The sequence below is a fragment of the Anser anser genome (assembly GCF_964211835.1).
Source record: "Anser anser genome assembly, chromosome: 10".
NCBI classification, from domain to species: Eukaryota; Metazoa; Chordata; class Aves; order Anseriformes; family Anatidae; genus Anser; species Anser anser.
The window spans coordinates 12602358-12617887 of NC_139730.1; the positions used below are offsets into that span (position 1 = coordinate 12602358).

Below are 15530 nucleotides of genomic sequence, written 5' to 3' on the forward strand. Positions count from 1 at the left end.
AGGGCTCTGCTTCTGGAAAAGAGTAGAAACAGTGTCCCAGCAACCCAGGGGCAGGACCCGCCAGAGGGCACGTAGCAGAGAAGTCCATGCTTAGGTCACATCTCAGCAGGATCGCTCAGGGCCTGTGTCAGAGCAGATCTCAGGCCTGATGGCACTGCAGAAGCTTGAAGGACATGCTGCTGTTTAAGATTGTCAATGAGGTGACTACATCATTACCTTCACTTCACAGAAAGGAACACTGAGGGATGATGGGCACATGGCTTATCCTAAGCCCAGAAGGAGGCTAGGAGAAGAATTTGGGTATTTCTGTTTTCCAGTCACATCTCTCACATTCTTTTTGCTGCTGTCATGAAAGGCCAAATGTTTCCCATGATCAGGCCTTCCCCGATTTCTGGCTTCTCGCTCATAAATACTGGATGAGCAATGACAAAGATACAATCACCAGTTCAGCTGCGGACTGCCTGCCACGTGGCTCTGCCAAGGTAGACAGGGCCACCACTGCCATTTCACAGTGCCAGGAAAAATATTTTTCCCTTGAGATTAAAAAGCCCAGCTCCACAGCCTCCGTTCCCCTTTCCCTCTGGACATGCATGCATATACCCCTGCATTTGGCCCTAGACCAACCTGATTATGTAGAGAACCGCTGAGGTGAGGACGGAGAGCGCTACATCATCCAGGCTCCTGCGCTGCTGACCCAGCTCAGAGCTGCACGGCACCCGTGGCCGGCTGCCACTACCCGTCCCTCCAGCAGTGACACTGCTGTTTCTCGTGCTGCCACCTGCTCCAGGAGCCCTGGGGGCTTGGGCTGCTATGTGCTTCGGGACACTTGTGCCATCAAACTGCCACAAAAACCTTGGAACAGCAGGGTCCCAATGAAACGCTCATCAACTTCTGTGATAAAAAAGCCAGTCGAGGGACACTGATTGAAGGGAACTAAAGCACTGTTGCTTTCTTGGATGACATTTGTTGTAAAATTCTGAAGATTTTTTTGTGAAGTTTTATTTTTGGTTCCTTTATCGATCATACAAAGGATTTTTCATGTGTCTCTAGACTAAAACACCACATGCGTGGAGCAACCCACTTCAGGAAGGACTGTGGTAGGAGTACTTGAGAGGAGGCATATTTATCAGAAGCGGGGCAATTACCTCTACTCTCTCCAATTTTATGGCACACTCTTGTTGAAGAACTTCTCCAGAGACATTATCCAGCTCACAGCTCCAGCAGCTGCTGTTCTGCAGGGCTTCTTGCTTAGGAAGGGACGAAACAAGGGAGGAATAATGACCAACTTATCCCTGACCATGCAGGAGCAGGGAAGGTGACAGAGGCTGGAAAGGCAGCAACCGGGGGACACTCATTCCTTGGAATGAAAACCCAGGGTGAAGGTCAGCATCGTTAACAACACATTACAATTCTTTCCTGGTGACGTGGTGCTGGAATGAAAGGAACAAAAGGGTTCTTGTCCTGAAGTCAGAGATGCAGTTCCAAGTCCTTTTCCAAGAAGGCAATACGGAGAATTTTGCAAAGAGATTGCATAAACATTTTCCACTCTAAAATGACTCTGGGAATGTGGAAATTGCCTCATCCTTTCCTTTAGCCCTTGGGGTATTCCTGCTTAATCAAAATGGGGAGAGGGAGGAGTTAAAGTAGAAGAGGAAGCTTAAAAATATGTATCCTTGTGAGAGAAGCAAGAATAAAATGTCATCTCTTGGCTCTGAAAAAGTTACCACATTGATTTCTGCTTCATAAAAATGAGGTTAAGTTGAATGCATTAAGCTGGCAAACCGGATAATTGCATGTCCTGAAACTGTCTTCGAAACAGCTCTTTTCACAGCGGTGCTCAGAAAATAACTTCATCAATAAGGCTCTTGCCCATTAAACCTTCGCACCTCTCTGTGCCTTGCTCAGGAGTGAAGCTTGTCCTTCCCCAGAAAGATTTTTTCCTCCTTTCACCTCAAACTAGTGGAAAAAGTTAGGCTGTTTTGCATTGCATTAGCATATTTCTGGCAAAGAAGTAAGGAGGATAAAAACCAACCGTCTTCTCAGGGCTGGGGCTTTCCAGCTCCGGTTCCCCACACATGGTGTGCTGCAGAGTCTTGCACTGTGGCTGGCAGCTTTTTTCTCCAGAGTGGAAGTGAGAATTGCTTGGAACCTCGGGTTTTGCCTGCTGAGCCCTTGTGCAGCCCCCCTGGCAGGATGGGTCCTGCCCTTTCTACCCGGCTAGCGTCGCCCCGTCCCCCTGTCTCTGCACCTTCGAAAGGCAAGAGGTTGCCTTCGGCTACCTCGTTCGCATGGCAACGCCTGTGACTTCTTTGGCTCAAGGTATTATCCAGCGCTGGTGCTGAAGCCTTGGATCTGAACGCTGCACTTTCTCCTCGCCAGCTTTGTCTGGGAGGGAGATCAGGGTTTCTTGCTCTGCCTCGAGCCCCACAGCATAACAGCACTTACCACAGGGTGTAGCAAGTGTCTACAGACAGGGAGATGTGGTGATAACTGGCTGTTCTCTCCCAGTGGCCCTGTCCTCCTGCTGGAACAGAATGGACTGGGTAGGTCCCCACTACCCTGGATTTATCTGGCATGCAGAGGTGCCCCTGAGTGCCCAGCAGGTCTGGGGGATGACAAGCAAAACAAATCAGACTTGCCCTCACCCATCGACTGCTTCAGAGCACACAAAAATGCTCCGTGGGGAAATGAAGCAATCAGCTTCAATTTCTCGTGTCAAAAAGCACCCCAATGCTGTTGTGTTCCTTCTTACACTCCCAAATCCCCTCTTCCTCCTTTCCCACTAACCAGCTTCTATTTTTTTCCCCCATGGCCCTATCTGGGCCAAGGTCCTGCTTCATTCACACAGCTTATGGATCTGGCACAGCCCTTTCCAACCCTGTCTCACTAAATAAGAAAAGTGAGGCGAGGAAATGCTGTTCTCTTCAGCTACCTCATTAAAGTTTTTCACTTGATATGAATGCAATCAATAGTGCCTTCCTGAAGAAGCTTCAGTGACAGGAGCAATTAATTTGCTCCCACTTGCCAAGGCTAATGTGCCTCAGACACACTGGCCTTAAAGTATGGGGTGAGCCTGGCAGAACATTATTCCCATGCAGCTAAAACACATGGGAGAACGCCCCATCAATAGCATGCAGCCTCCATGGTAGGAAGTCTTGGAAAATGGCACGGATTGCAGCAGGAACCTCCTCACGCCAGGCTCCAGCACTTCTCCTTTGAGGACCCTCTGTTACTGTGACACTGCAGCAGTAACAAAGGCTGCCAGAGAGCCCCCTCCAAAAACAATGGCCTGAAGACAAATGACAGGCAGCTGGCAGGATACGGGCGTCGAGCTGCGGGCAGCTGGTGCTGGCAGAGAAATGCGGAGACGTGAGCTCTCTGGGAGAAAAGCGAACCTACCACGGTGCCCAGCGAGGGGACGTGTAAGGAGGAAGCTGGGAGGAGTCTGAGGGAAGAGGAAAATGAGAGGCTGGAGCAGCAACCAGCTCTCCCAGTGATTAGAGATCATTAGCAGATCAGCCTCTCTCTTTTGAAAGCCTTTATAATTTTATCACAGTGTGAAAGCCCAGACTGAGAGCCCTCTGACACGCAGAACAAGAGGCTGGGCACAGGCAAGACCCTCTTATTGATGTGCCCTGTGCCCCGATCAGTGGGGACTTCTCTTCAGGGGTCTGGGGGGCCTTAAACCTCCCAGATGCTACTAAAGGGAGCCAGAGGCTTCCCAGGGCCAGCCCCACAGGTGATTGTGTCACGCAGGCACCCGGCTACTAAGAACAGCCCAGAGACGAGCCGCCGTGAGATGGCAAATGGCTTTCACTCGCTACGAGCTGCATCTGAACCACTGACCTAGAGACAAATGGCTCCGCGCCCTCCTCCCGGCCCCTCACGCCATCTATTCCCTGTATCATACCACGCTGTTGACAGGAGATGCATTAAGCATCGCCAGAAGGTGACTATAAAAAAAGAAGAAGGCTTTTTCCTTTTTATGGCACCCTCTGTAGCTGCACAGCTATTCAAATATTTGCCTTGCTCCTTATAATTCATTATAACCCATTTTTTACGATACCATCTTTGCAACTGTGTATTCCCATTGCCCAGGTGGAAAGCTTAATTTGAATTATGGCAGCAGAACTTCCTGCCGGAGACAAACCCCACCAAAAAAATTCAGTTAAGGTTTCTTTCTCCCGAAAGGTGACACAGCCCAGGTTAGGGGTTGGGCCACTGGCTGCCCAGAGCCAGTGAGGGAAAGGTAATGTCTGCACAGAAATGCAGAACATCTTCCTTCTGTTGTCTGTCCCTGTTCTGCCAGGATATTCTGCTGCACAAGTGAAACAGTTCGATGTAAAGGCTGTGGTAAAATCTTGAGCGACCTTCTTCTCGTGTGGCAACAAGGGGGTTTTGCTATTAATTTCAGTGCAGCCGGGATTTTCTCGAAAAGGAAAAGATGCTCCAGTTTTGGGACACTTTGTGCAGTAAGAATGCAAATTACTGTAACTGGCATTATGATCCTAATTAGCTCTTTGATGACATTAAGACAAATGCTTGATAATTCTGCCTTCTGAAATGAGGTAATGCAAACTAAGGAAGAAACTCGGCCCATTCTCCCCCTCCCTGCCACGTTCCCCGTATTTGCTGAGTCTGATTTTGCCCAGTGGAGGCCAGAGGTTTTAACGAGTTACTCTCATGGGTCTGCCTCGCTATTTAACGCGACAGAATTGCAAACCATATCGATGAAAATCTGCTAAGCTATTTTCAACTGCTCATGGAATGGGACCCTGCTGTGCTGCTCGAGTACAATAATTCTGTGCAGCTCCTCCCCTCTCAGGAGCCAGTTATGGATTTGGACTATCATTACATCCCCCAGGCCACTAGCCATGTTAAGTTAATTTAATTTAAAGGAAGGCTACAAATAGGTCAGAAGAACCTAGGGGAATTAGCTGTTCAAATGAAAATGGAAATCAATTGGGAGCTACAGTCTCGCAGTTGTTGGAAGCTTTCTCCTGGTCCTGCCCGGCGAGCCCTTGAGCCTTTGAATCAGCTTTCTGAATCTCTTTGAATCTTCCTAAAAGCGACGTCATCTTTCAGATGATGTAATCTGTGGCCAGTAACAGACCTGAGAAGATGCATTTCCTCCATTCTGAAACTTTTATATAATATGGAAACTCGAGGGGAAAAAAGGACAGCATCCAGGAAGGTTTGCACGTTTTCATTGAAGTAATAGTCTGAAAATGACACAGTTGTCCTTTCTTCAGGTTTCAGCTGCCAAAATTGAAAAGTACACCTTTTTTTAACAAAAATCATTAAAAAATCCTCTCACTTATGACAATCTCTTATTATTGTGATATATATCAAAACCAGTTAGATCCTTTCCTACTCACCATATTCTCTCGCATAAGATTCTGAAAACAAAACGTTTTGGTTAGCATTGCCTACGTGCTATCTGAAAACCAATTTCTAGGAGCAGGATATTACTGTTGTGCCAATAAATGTTCCTTGTCCATAAGTCACAATAGTTTGATCTTAAATAGAGGATACTGCATCCTGGCACCAAACACTGGGGCAGATGTGCATAAAACAGGGAAAGCTCAGCAAATTGCTCTTAAGAAAAAAAAATCAATCAATTTTCCTATGAAAACCTAAAGGGATTTTTTATTTTTGTTTAACACTCGCAGTCTGCGCTGTCTTTTGATTGGGTATGTGGGTTACAGGGCATTATTCTGCTTTATTATTTCTTCTGGGTGACCTTGGGATAAAGTCTGTAGGATATTACCATTCAGTCTGCTTTCTCTGAACAGTTTCTCAGGGATGACACCGTGAAGGCCCAGCTCCCTGTGCCTGGGAGCTGCAGCGTGCCCCTCTTTTCACATGGCCCAGAACCACAAACCTGCCTGGATACCCTGAATAGCTGCTGGGGTGGGCCAAAGGCCGAGGTGAGAAGAGTTCCCCTGGGGTGCCACCAAGCCTGGCAGCATGAAGCAGGGTTAGGCTGGGCGTGCACAAGCAGCAAGTACTGCCTTCTGCAGTTTCTTCTGTTTTTCTGCTGCCGTATCCCGAGCTCAGGTTGCTCCCTGCTGCAGCACAGCCACTTTCCCAACCACTCCAGAAAGCGCAGGGGTCACCTGTAATCTTGTCACCTCTTGTTGGGCCACCTCTGGACTACTCCCACGGCTGCAACCGAGGCATGACAGGAGTACCTGTGCTTGTTCTCACCCTGGCAGCACAGCTCCAGACCCAGACTACGTTGGCTGCCCTGGATTTCTGCTAATGCACCTGGTAACTACCAGACACCAAAGCTTATAAGGCGATGAGCAGGCACGCTAGGCTCAGCCAGCTCAAGCATGCCTCCCTCCACTGCAGTCCAACTTCTGACTGCAGGACAGATACGGGCAGATACTTCAGAAAGACTCTATTTATATTCTGCCCTACTGGTAAATTCATTCCTTGGACCACTCATGCAAAATGGATAATGCAAATAAACTGCTACATTTGGAATTAAGCTTATTTTTGTACTCCAGTGAACATGAGCGCAATGGATTTTCTTTCTTTCTTTTTTTTTTCCCCTTCTTTAGGGTGTTTGCTGAGCTGCAGGCCCCAAAGCACTTGGTTCAGGTCTGGGGGAGGATGTCACAGCAATCTGCTGCTGCTGAGACAGAATGGCGCAGGCACTTCAAACCACTGGCTCTCGAGCCCACAGACTCATGACTAGCATTGATCTGGAACTGATGAGTGGCTGGCTGTTTTACAGCATTGCAGCCCTAGAGAAGGCTGCTCTCTCCTCACTGCAGGGTGAGTGATAAATTCATGCAGAGCATAGCCAATTGCAGGGGAAGAAACAGAAAGGCTCTCTCAACTCAGGAAGTGACCACTCATCCCTGTACTCACTCAGAGTGACACTAATGCACAGATGTAATGTTCATATAGGAGACAGAGCAAGGAGACTGACATCTCTGCGCACACTGCATCCTCCTCTCCTCCTCAAACAGGACTCAGTGTCTCAGCAGTAGGTACAAGCGAGGAGCTAAGTTCCCCATGGCAGCAGTGATTGCTCCAAGAACTGTCAGCGTGGTTCCAGGGAGCACAACAGCTTCCTCCCACACAGAGATGAAGCAGCACTTCTCTTCCCCATCTCCTTGGTGCTTTGTAGCATGCACTGCACCAACGGCAAGGGATTGCCCCTTCTCTCTGCTTCCCTCCCTCATTCAAGAAGGTGGAAAACCTCCTAGAGCCGCACGCTCTCTGGGAAACTGCTGCTTGGGTCGAGCCCTGTTTGAAAAAAGACTATCGTGTTTGCTCTGCTGGGCTCTGCAATGCATAACAGAGTCTGCATTGCAGTCTCCAACTGCAATCCAACACCATCTGTCCCTTCCACTTGCAGCACTGCATCACTCCAGGGAGTCTGCTTTTCAGGAGGGATCCAGAGTGTGCCCAGCTATGCTGTCCCCTGGTGCCCAGCACAGCCAGCAGAAGGGCAGAAAGCCCCACCCCGATCCGCAGTACGAGACTGGAACCACCACGGGCTGCTCAGTGAAACCCTGTGAGAAGCAAGACAGGAAAAGGGTGCAGAATTGCTTCCTTCTCACTATGTTTTTAAAAGAAAATCAGTGCACTCAACAGCAATTTTATTTAACTCCTTTTCAACCACTTTATGGAAAGGAAGTCAAGTAGCAGAAGCGTGCAAGTGCTGAGCCCTACACTCCCATGACTATGTAAATCAGCATCAAGGAGCTACGTTGGTATCAACCTAGGCCGCCAACTCCCCTTTCCTGAGTGTCAGAGAAGCAAGGCAACCAGGGGACAAGACAACAGACCTGGAGATACTTCATTGCTCAGCCCAGTCTCCGAGCTACTGAGCCACACCAGGGAAGACATTTCTGCTTTATTGGTCTCCATCTTTCAATGCACATCCCGTCTGTCTGTGCTATGAAGCAAATTAACCTAGTAGTGAATTCTTCAGGGCTGTAGCTGTCTCTTCCTATGCATCTGTACAGCACCTTGCACAATTTCGTCCCAAACTTCAGCAAGGCGTTGTGCCCTGCTCTAAGTGAAACATTCACAAATCATAAGGCTACAAAGATGAAGCCCGAGATTTGTAAGGTATGCACCAACGCTCTCCCTCTGAGTCCGTGACGCTGGGAGGAGGAAGCGGTTCACCTCCATCGTGAATTAGTGTTCTGACAGCTCGGTGCTATCTAGCCATGACTTGCATGGCTGCTTTCCCTTCACATTCCCAGGAGCACACTCTGCATTAGATCACGTTCTGCATCAGCCTGTGCTCCAAAGCAGAGGAGAAAGAATGGGGAAGAAGATGAAATTGCCTTGACCAGCTTTCATTGTCCTGAAAATATGCTACTGACATGTGGAGAAAGCTGCAGGGAGCTTTCTCTCTGCTTTGGAGAGCACAGAGACAGGAAAAAATAACTAATTTTCGAGCTGCTTGTAAGGTTGTGGCTTCACTCACAGTAAGCCTGACAACTCGCCCTGCATATTGCAACTCCCCTGAGAACAGCACAGGATACTGGGGCTCTTGCTTTCCACCAGACCATTATGTTTCTAAACGGACCCTATTTGTCTGCAGAATGTTCTTCTTTCCTCTTCCCCTCTTCCATCATGTCAGAGAATTTAGAAAACGAGAAGGTTATAAATATATAACTAAGCCATTTATTCAGGAGCTAAGCATGTAGAAGTTGCTTGGGTAAATAAACGCCGCAGGTTCTGCAAATCAGCTGTCTCTAGACCCTTCCTCTGTGCTGTCTCTGGACCCCCTGGGACTCTGAGAGGGCAAGACCACACTGTCTGGCTAACTGCTCCCCACACAGGCAGCTCTAGCTTCACACTGCCTGCAGCAGACCCACGTGCACTTGCTCCCCACTCAACCCATGCATCCCCCCCCCAGAGCACACACACTACGACCCTGAAGGAGATAGCACAGTCTCAAGTGACTGTGCAACAGCAAGCTGATGGCCCTCTTGGGAGCCTGCTAAAAGCAAAGCATTACACTCAAGACACAATCTTTAGCATTCGCACTGGAATAAAGTGGGAGAATGGGCATTCAATCCAAGCACCTTTGTGTAATACCAGCATAAGCGGAGAAAAGATTTAGGATGCAAGTGCACCGCAGCCTCTGCTCACCTCCTCCCACTGATGAATGTAGCGGATGAGCCGGGAGAGCCGCAGGAGCCGCAGGAGGCTGAGGATCTTAGTGAAGCGCACAATGCGCAGCGCCCGGGCTGTCTTGTACACCTCAGAGTCAATGCGGGTTTCAACGATCAGGAAGATGTAGTCAACGGGGATGGAGGAGATAAAATCCACCACAAACCAGCTCTTCAGGTACTTCATCTTGATCCGCTGTGGGTCTAGGATGATCTCTGTGTTGTCCTCCACCACGATGCCTGTTCGGAAGTTGAGGACAAGGTCGATGAGGAAGAACGTGTCCGAAACCACATTGAAGACAATCCATGGGGTAGTATTTTCATCTTTGAAGAAAGTGATGCCCACAGGGATGATGATCAGGTTCCCTACCATCAGCAGCAGCATGGTCAAATCCCAATAAAACCTGGACAGCAAGACAGAGACATGTGAGATCAGCTATGGAGTGGGAGACCAGGGAGCCCACATCAACAGAACTGATGTGCTTTATACATCTCTCCTGTCACTCGTTACCTAAGCTTTGCTAGTCTGCCTGATGTTTTCCCAGTGCACAAGCTGCTAACGTAATTAAGTGCTTAATAGCACAGGGACACTCGTCTTCGGGCTAAGAGAGTTCAGAGAGGAATTGGGTACGTGGCTGGATGTGCTCCCTGGAAAACTTTGACTGGGCCTTCAGGGCCACCAAGAAGACAGAGGTATTTGAAGTTACTACAATGACTGTTATGAAAAGGGACAGAACAAGTATCTAGAAGGGCTCAGAGTCGGCACGTCAATAAAGCCATTTGGGGTCACAGTCATCAGGCTTGCTCCTACTGTCTGATCCTCCTTTGGAAGCAGCCAGCGCTGGTAGCACTGGGATCAGAATAGAACTAGGAACGGCTGTGTTTGGTTTAGCTCTCTTGTTGAACCAAGCTTACACTGAGCCTAGACTTGGAGTTTAGTTCACACTCTATAGACTCCTCTGCTGTACAGAAATGATCAATAAGGCTCAGAGTCATGCACCTGGAAATTATCTATTTCATTTCTAAAGTAAGCAACAACAACATTTAACTACTGTGTCATGAAGCACAGTCTCCAAGAAACTTATCTTCACTTCAGCGGCAAGTCAATATTATCCAGCAGGCCTTACAACAACACTCATTTTCATTCTTGAAGGCACACACAGCCTAAATACAGTTCCTAATTTATTTGTTTGGGCTATTTAAAGATTTTCCCCAGGTTCTAGTGTAAACAATACACAATCACATGATGTTGCTGTGACTCAACCAGAGTGAGGACTTAATTTTTTTCTGGATCTCATACTTTGATGAGGAGTCTCACAAAGGACCCTCAGTGCCCAACACTGGTGCTCCAATCCCCACCAAATGGTTCACACGTAGAGATGCCAATGCACTGTGGTCTCACAATGCCAAGATTTCATCAGCTCTACATCGTATACTGCACGGCTGTTACTGTTACACTGTGAGGTATCATAAATAATTTACAAACAGATGCACTTGTCACAGCAAATAGACAAAGTGCACAGAACAAACCGATTACCGGGTTCAGTTGCTTATACCTGAAGATGAGACATTCAGAAAGCTGCCGTCGCTCTTCTAGTCGGTCACACCAATTAGCATGGTATTTATATTTTTCTTATTAACCTCTTGAGTACCAAATAAACCTAACTCCCTTGACTATAAAAAGGCAACAGCAAACTAACAGGACTCAAACACAAGGGAGAGAATTGTGCCTTCCTTTAAAGCAGATCACCACAATACCAGTGAAGTCAGTGGAGTGACTCTGGATTCCCAACGATGCAGTGAAGGAAACTGCTGGGTTTGCCAAAGGAGGGCATCCCCATGCTGCTTGTCCATCTGTCTGACCAACTACAGTCAAAATCATGGAAATGTTTTAGAAAAAAAATGGATTTGCCTCAAAGTTCCTCAAAATCTAGCTCTGGTAAGAATTGTTCAGCCTAAGCCCATGCTGCGGACCGGACTGAGCTGCTGCAGAACAATGTCGCTGTAGTGAAGCAACTCATGGATGCGTTAAACTCTCAGCAGGAAAATCAAAGGGTAGAAGATAACTCAAAAGCCCTGCCTGCACAGATTCTCTCTCCTTGGTGAGAACCTAACACTCTGAAGCACCTCTAAACATGTTTACGATCCCAGCCATTACACATGGGCAGACAGGGCCACAAACCAGCAGCCTGCAATTCTCAGAAACATTCAGCAGAGGCTGATGGCAACTGGCTTTTGTGTAAGCCAAGTTATCCACTAACGAGGTTTCCAAAAATGTCATCAACCATCTCCTTCTTGCTCTCAAAGTGCCATGCCCCTGCAGGCAAAGTATCGTGCAGTCCTTGGCGTAGTATAGAAGTACAGTAGGTGCTGGTAGACACTCAGCCATGAGATAGGTCCGTGTGCTTCTGAGAGCAAGGCCGCGTCATACAGCAATATGCATTAATACTGTACAAATCCATGTTGCAGTCTTCCTTATTAAGGGTCTGAGATGATGCTGCATCTTTCCTAGTCAATTAATCTAGATAATCGCACAATAGCAGGAAGTCTGGAAGCAGTGTGTACGTTATTACTGAAAATAAATAACCTCCCAGCCATCTTTAATTTGCCCACAGGGGATACAGGAGGAAATATGCACAAAGAAAATTATTTTTCCCAAGTTTCAAATTAATGGCATGAGACAGATGTGGCCAGACACACACAGATGCAAAGGTAAGTGGCTTTCCTCAGAGATCTTTGGATTTTCCTGCCTCTTATGTCTGCGTTAGCTGGTGATTTCAGTACTAAGCGGCAAGTGGGGACGACGACAGCAGTGGCCAGGACTGCTCACAGTTCCAGTGAGCTCTGCACACACAACCCCAGTAAAATGCTTTCTGTCTGACTGCTGCCCTGGTCTCTTGTAGTCAGGCATGGTCATACCACAGTGAGTTGTGCTGCATCCTGAGCTACAGGTTGGTGTGCACAGTATTCCAGCACAGCAAATTCACCTGCCTTTACAACATAAACTTTCTAGAAGTTAAAATTTAACTCTTAGGATTCCACAGTTCCTGCACATTGCATCTACATGGGAAGTATGATCTGCTCAGGGTGGCATCGCTGGATTTACACTGAATAGATTCTCAGGGTCTGCAGCACCTCAGAGGTCTAGTACCATCCATGTGTCATTTTGTATTTACACTGAGGAACACTTTTCACTCCCTGTAAATTATTGGCCAGAATGAGTAACAGTGCATGCGATGTATGTAAGGGCAAGCACCAGCTATTAATAACCTATGTTTTCTGTATTTCTGCGCTTCCTTTCACCCAGCGATTCCACAGAGCTGATGGTGATGAAATTGGCTCCGCTGCACCCATGAGAAGCAGAGTTATTATCCCTGTCTTGCAAATAGAGAAGCCATGTGGCAAAATTGAGAGAATGGGATTTGTCCACTGAAGTCTGAGGCTAAGCAAGGACTACAACCTGAACTTGATTCTTGAGTCTCACCAGACTGGAAACTATTCTTATGGCTTGACAAAGGGTCTAACAGAGATTTGTATCATTGGCGTCTTCCTCTGATATCCTGTCTCCTCTCCTCTCTTCCTATTTTCAAGAGCCTACATAAAAAATTAATAAATATGAATGTATTGTTTTATTATAGCTGACTTAGTGCAACTGAGTAGCTCCCAGCATGGGGAACAGCCAGCACTATATAAAACAGTTGTCTTGTTTGAACACACTTGTTTTCAATACTGCATCCTACTTCTATGCCGCTTCCTGGAGCTGAAAATCACATTTTAACATGCACTGCTACCTTTGAATGGTTAATTCCAAATATATTATTTAGTTCTAACAGAATGTGTATGAGAATTAGTGTGGGCAAAAGCAATTCAAGAGTATATGCTCATTGAACATATTTGGTGTCATGCAGTTGATTTGATAAGAGGAATGCTTCATAGGTATTAGTTTGTGGGCTTTGACAAGCAAGTTGGATCAGCTTTCTGTTCTGTCTAGTGCATAATTTAACAGCAGGCAAGGAATGTGGCTTTCAGATGTAATTTTTCTGTTAAATAAACCTTGATCTTTCAAAACAATTCTATGGTGCAGTATAACCGTTTCTAGAGCACGAGCTCAGGAGGGATAGTGACCACTGGACTGAAAATAACAAACTGCAGGGGTTAGCTTGGTCAGCATCGCTGCGTCAGTCTAGCATTCACAGACCGCTCCTGAACAGGGCACATCTGTGGCCTTAACTTCTGTTCTCCTTGCTTGGTAGTGCTTGCACTGTCAAGAGAAAATAGACTTGGGCAACCTCACCTTTAAATTAACAAAGCTTTTTGGATGTTTTCAGCTTCTGCCGTAAGGCAGCCAACTCAGGGTTGAGCTGAGGAGCTGCCTGACAGTGCACAGGAAGGAAGCAAAAATAAAAAGGCATCTAACTGAAAATGCCAGGGAGCCAGGATATCCTCACCAGCGATGAATTTAGCTCAGACACCTTGTCGAACCTTCCTAACCTTACAAGAGCACATCTTTAATGAACATCTCTCGCTAATACCAAAACCAAAGACATATCCAATTGCTCTACCAAGCCCAGGCAGGCGCAGTGCCTCAGTGCTGACTCAAGAAACAGAGTGCCACCTACTGAGTCACCAAAGTCATCTCGATCCTCCGCTTTGCATGGGGAGGAATGGCCATATTATTTCTTTGAAGAGCTGATGAAAATCTGCCCTCTTCTGCAGAGTGGCAGCTCCCTTCCCCCTCCGGACTGTATGTTGAATTATACACTGCTGTGCTCACCAGCAGCTATCCTGACAGGAAAGAGGCCACACTTTAATTCCCAGGACTGCTAGTCAGGCTAGAAATAGAAATCATCTTTTGTAAAGAGCATTAGCGGATGTCAGCGTGGCTGGTGGGAGGAAAGTGTACTCCAGAAAGCAGCCATTCACATAGGTAACAGCACAGACGGGAGAAGGGAAAGAAAAAGGAGCTGGAAGAGCTCCTTCCCTGTCTCTGGAAGCATTGCTTCTTCCAGATATGAGTAGGCGTATTTCTACTGGAGAGTTACAAAGTTTGCATTATTCACAGAGATAATAGCAAGAATGTGGTGATTCATTGCTCCTAAACACACCAAAGGATCCTTAACCAGCTACTGAGTCCAAGAATTCACTTGCTAGAAGTGAATTTATTTATAGTGATTTATTCAAATACCTGTGCACTTGAAAACCTCCTTGAAATGAATACCCACCAAAAAAAAAATTTCAAATTACTTACATAAATTTTCTGTGTGCTATATAATGGGAAATGAGAAGGGGAACCTATTTAAAGAGTAAGACAAACAGTTTTAATTCCTTCTGACCAACCTATGCAAATAATCTGTATGCTCTGCCATCCTGAGTAAAACCCCTGAGAGCGCTGAGAATTAGCCGTGCACTATGACAGCACGAGGAAAAGGGCTCTGCCGTGCCCCAGCCTCCTGCAGAATTCCCTGGCCTTCTGCTCCGGCAGCGCTGGCTGCTTCTCCTTCAGGCAGAGCCGGCTGCTGATCCGAACTGTTCGTCTTCTGTTTCGACTTAGTCGCCACAGTGATAATGATGCCTCAGCAGGGTACGGAAGAGTAAGGGGCACCACTGAGTTACTCAGATGGGATGCAAGTCTGCATGTGATTAACTTTCCCATCAGGAGTGCGAGGACTATTAGCTAGTCAAGAATTTGAAGTGCTTACACAAGCAGGTGTATGATTAGGGATATCTCGCAGTACAGCACCCGCTACAAAGGAGGTGTATGCCTTGGGGCACTTTTGTTCCATCTAGATTTCTGAAAACTCATGTATTGCCTTTGACAAATTTTTCATAGAATTCAACTGTCAGTTTTACTTCAGGCAAGCTATTTTCTAAGGTCTCAGTTTCGCCTTTCACTTAGATTATCTCCAGTCTACATAATTGCTCACCTAATCCCCTCTGAACACCGCAGAATTCCATACCGTGTTTGGAATTTAACACACATGCTCATATTATCATCTTCAGATATAATTACTGGATTCTGGTGAGTGGAAAATTAAGAAAGCTATTGCTTATGCAATAGTTCGGAATGGCATTTGCAGTCCAAGCAAGGTAGCACATTAGCTTTTTTATTGCTTCTCTATCATCAATTTTTAAATCTAACACTTCTCCATTAAACAATAATCAACAGCCTGCATTTTTCAAAGTTACGTCCACACGTTAATTAAATCCCAGCAGACCTACGAATTATCATCCTACGTTATCAACAGAAAGACTGTAAGATACCAAAGATTTAAGCAATGTATTCAGAACTAGCATGTAGAAAATATGGATGCCTAGTTTCAGAAGAGGTTTCCAGTTACGGTATATCCTGTAATTTGCGGTAACAGCAAAGGGGAAATTTCC

The 15530-nt window shown here is 46.7% G+C and overlaps 1 protein-coding gene across 1 annotated transcript in view; it reads right to left on the bottom strand.

Annotated features, from left to right (window-relative positions):
- HCN4 (hyperpolarization activated cyclic nucleotide gated potassium channel 4) overlaps positions 1 to 15530 on the bottom strand; it is a 159896-nt gene that overhangs the window by 74115 nt on the left and 70251 nt on the right. Inside the window, exon 4 of the mRNA XM_083850545.1 lies at positions 9130 to 9553. Within this exon, the coding sequence (XP_083706671.1) occupies positions 9130 to 9553 (424 nt within the window). The remainder of the gene's footprint in view (positions 1 to 9129; positions 9554 to 15530) is intronic.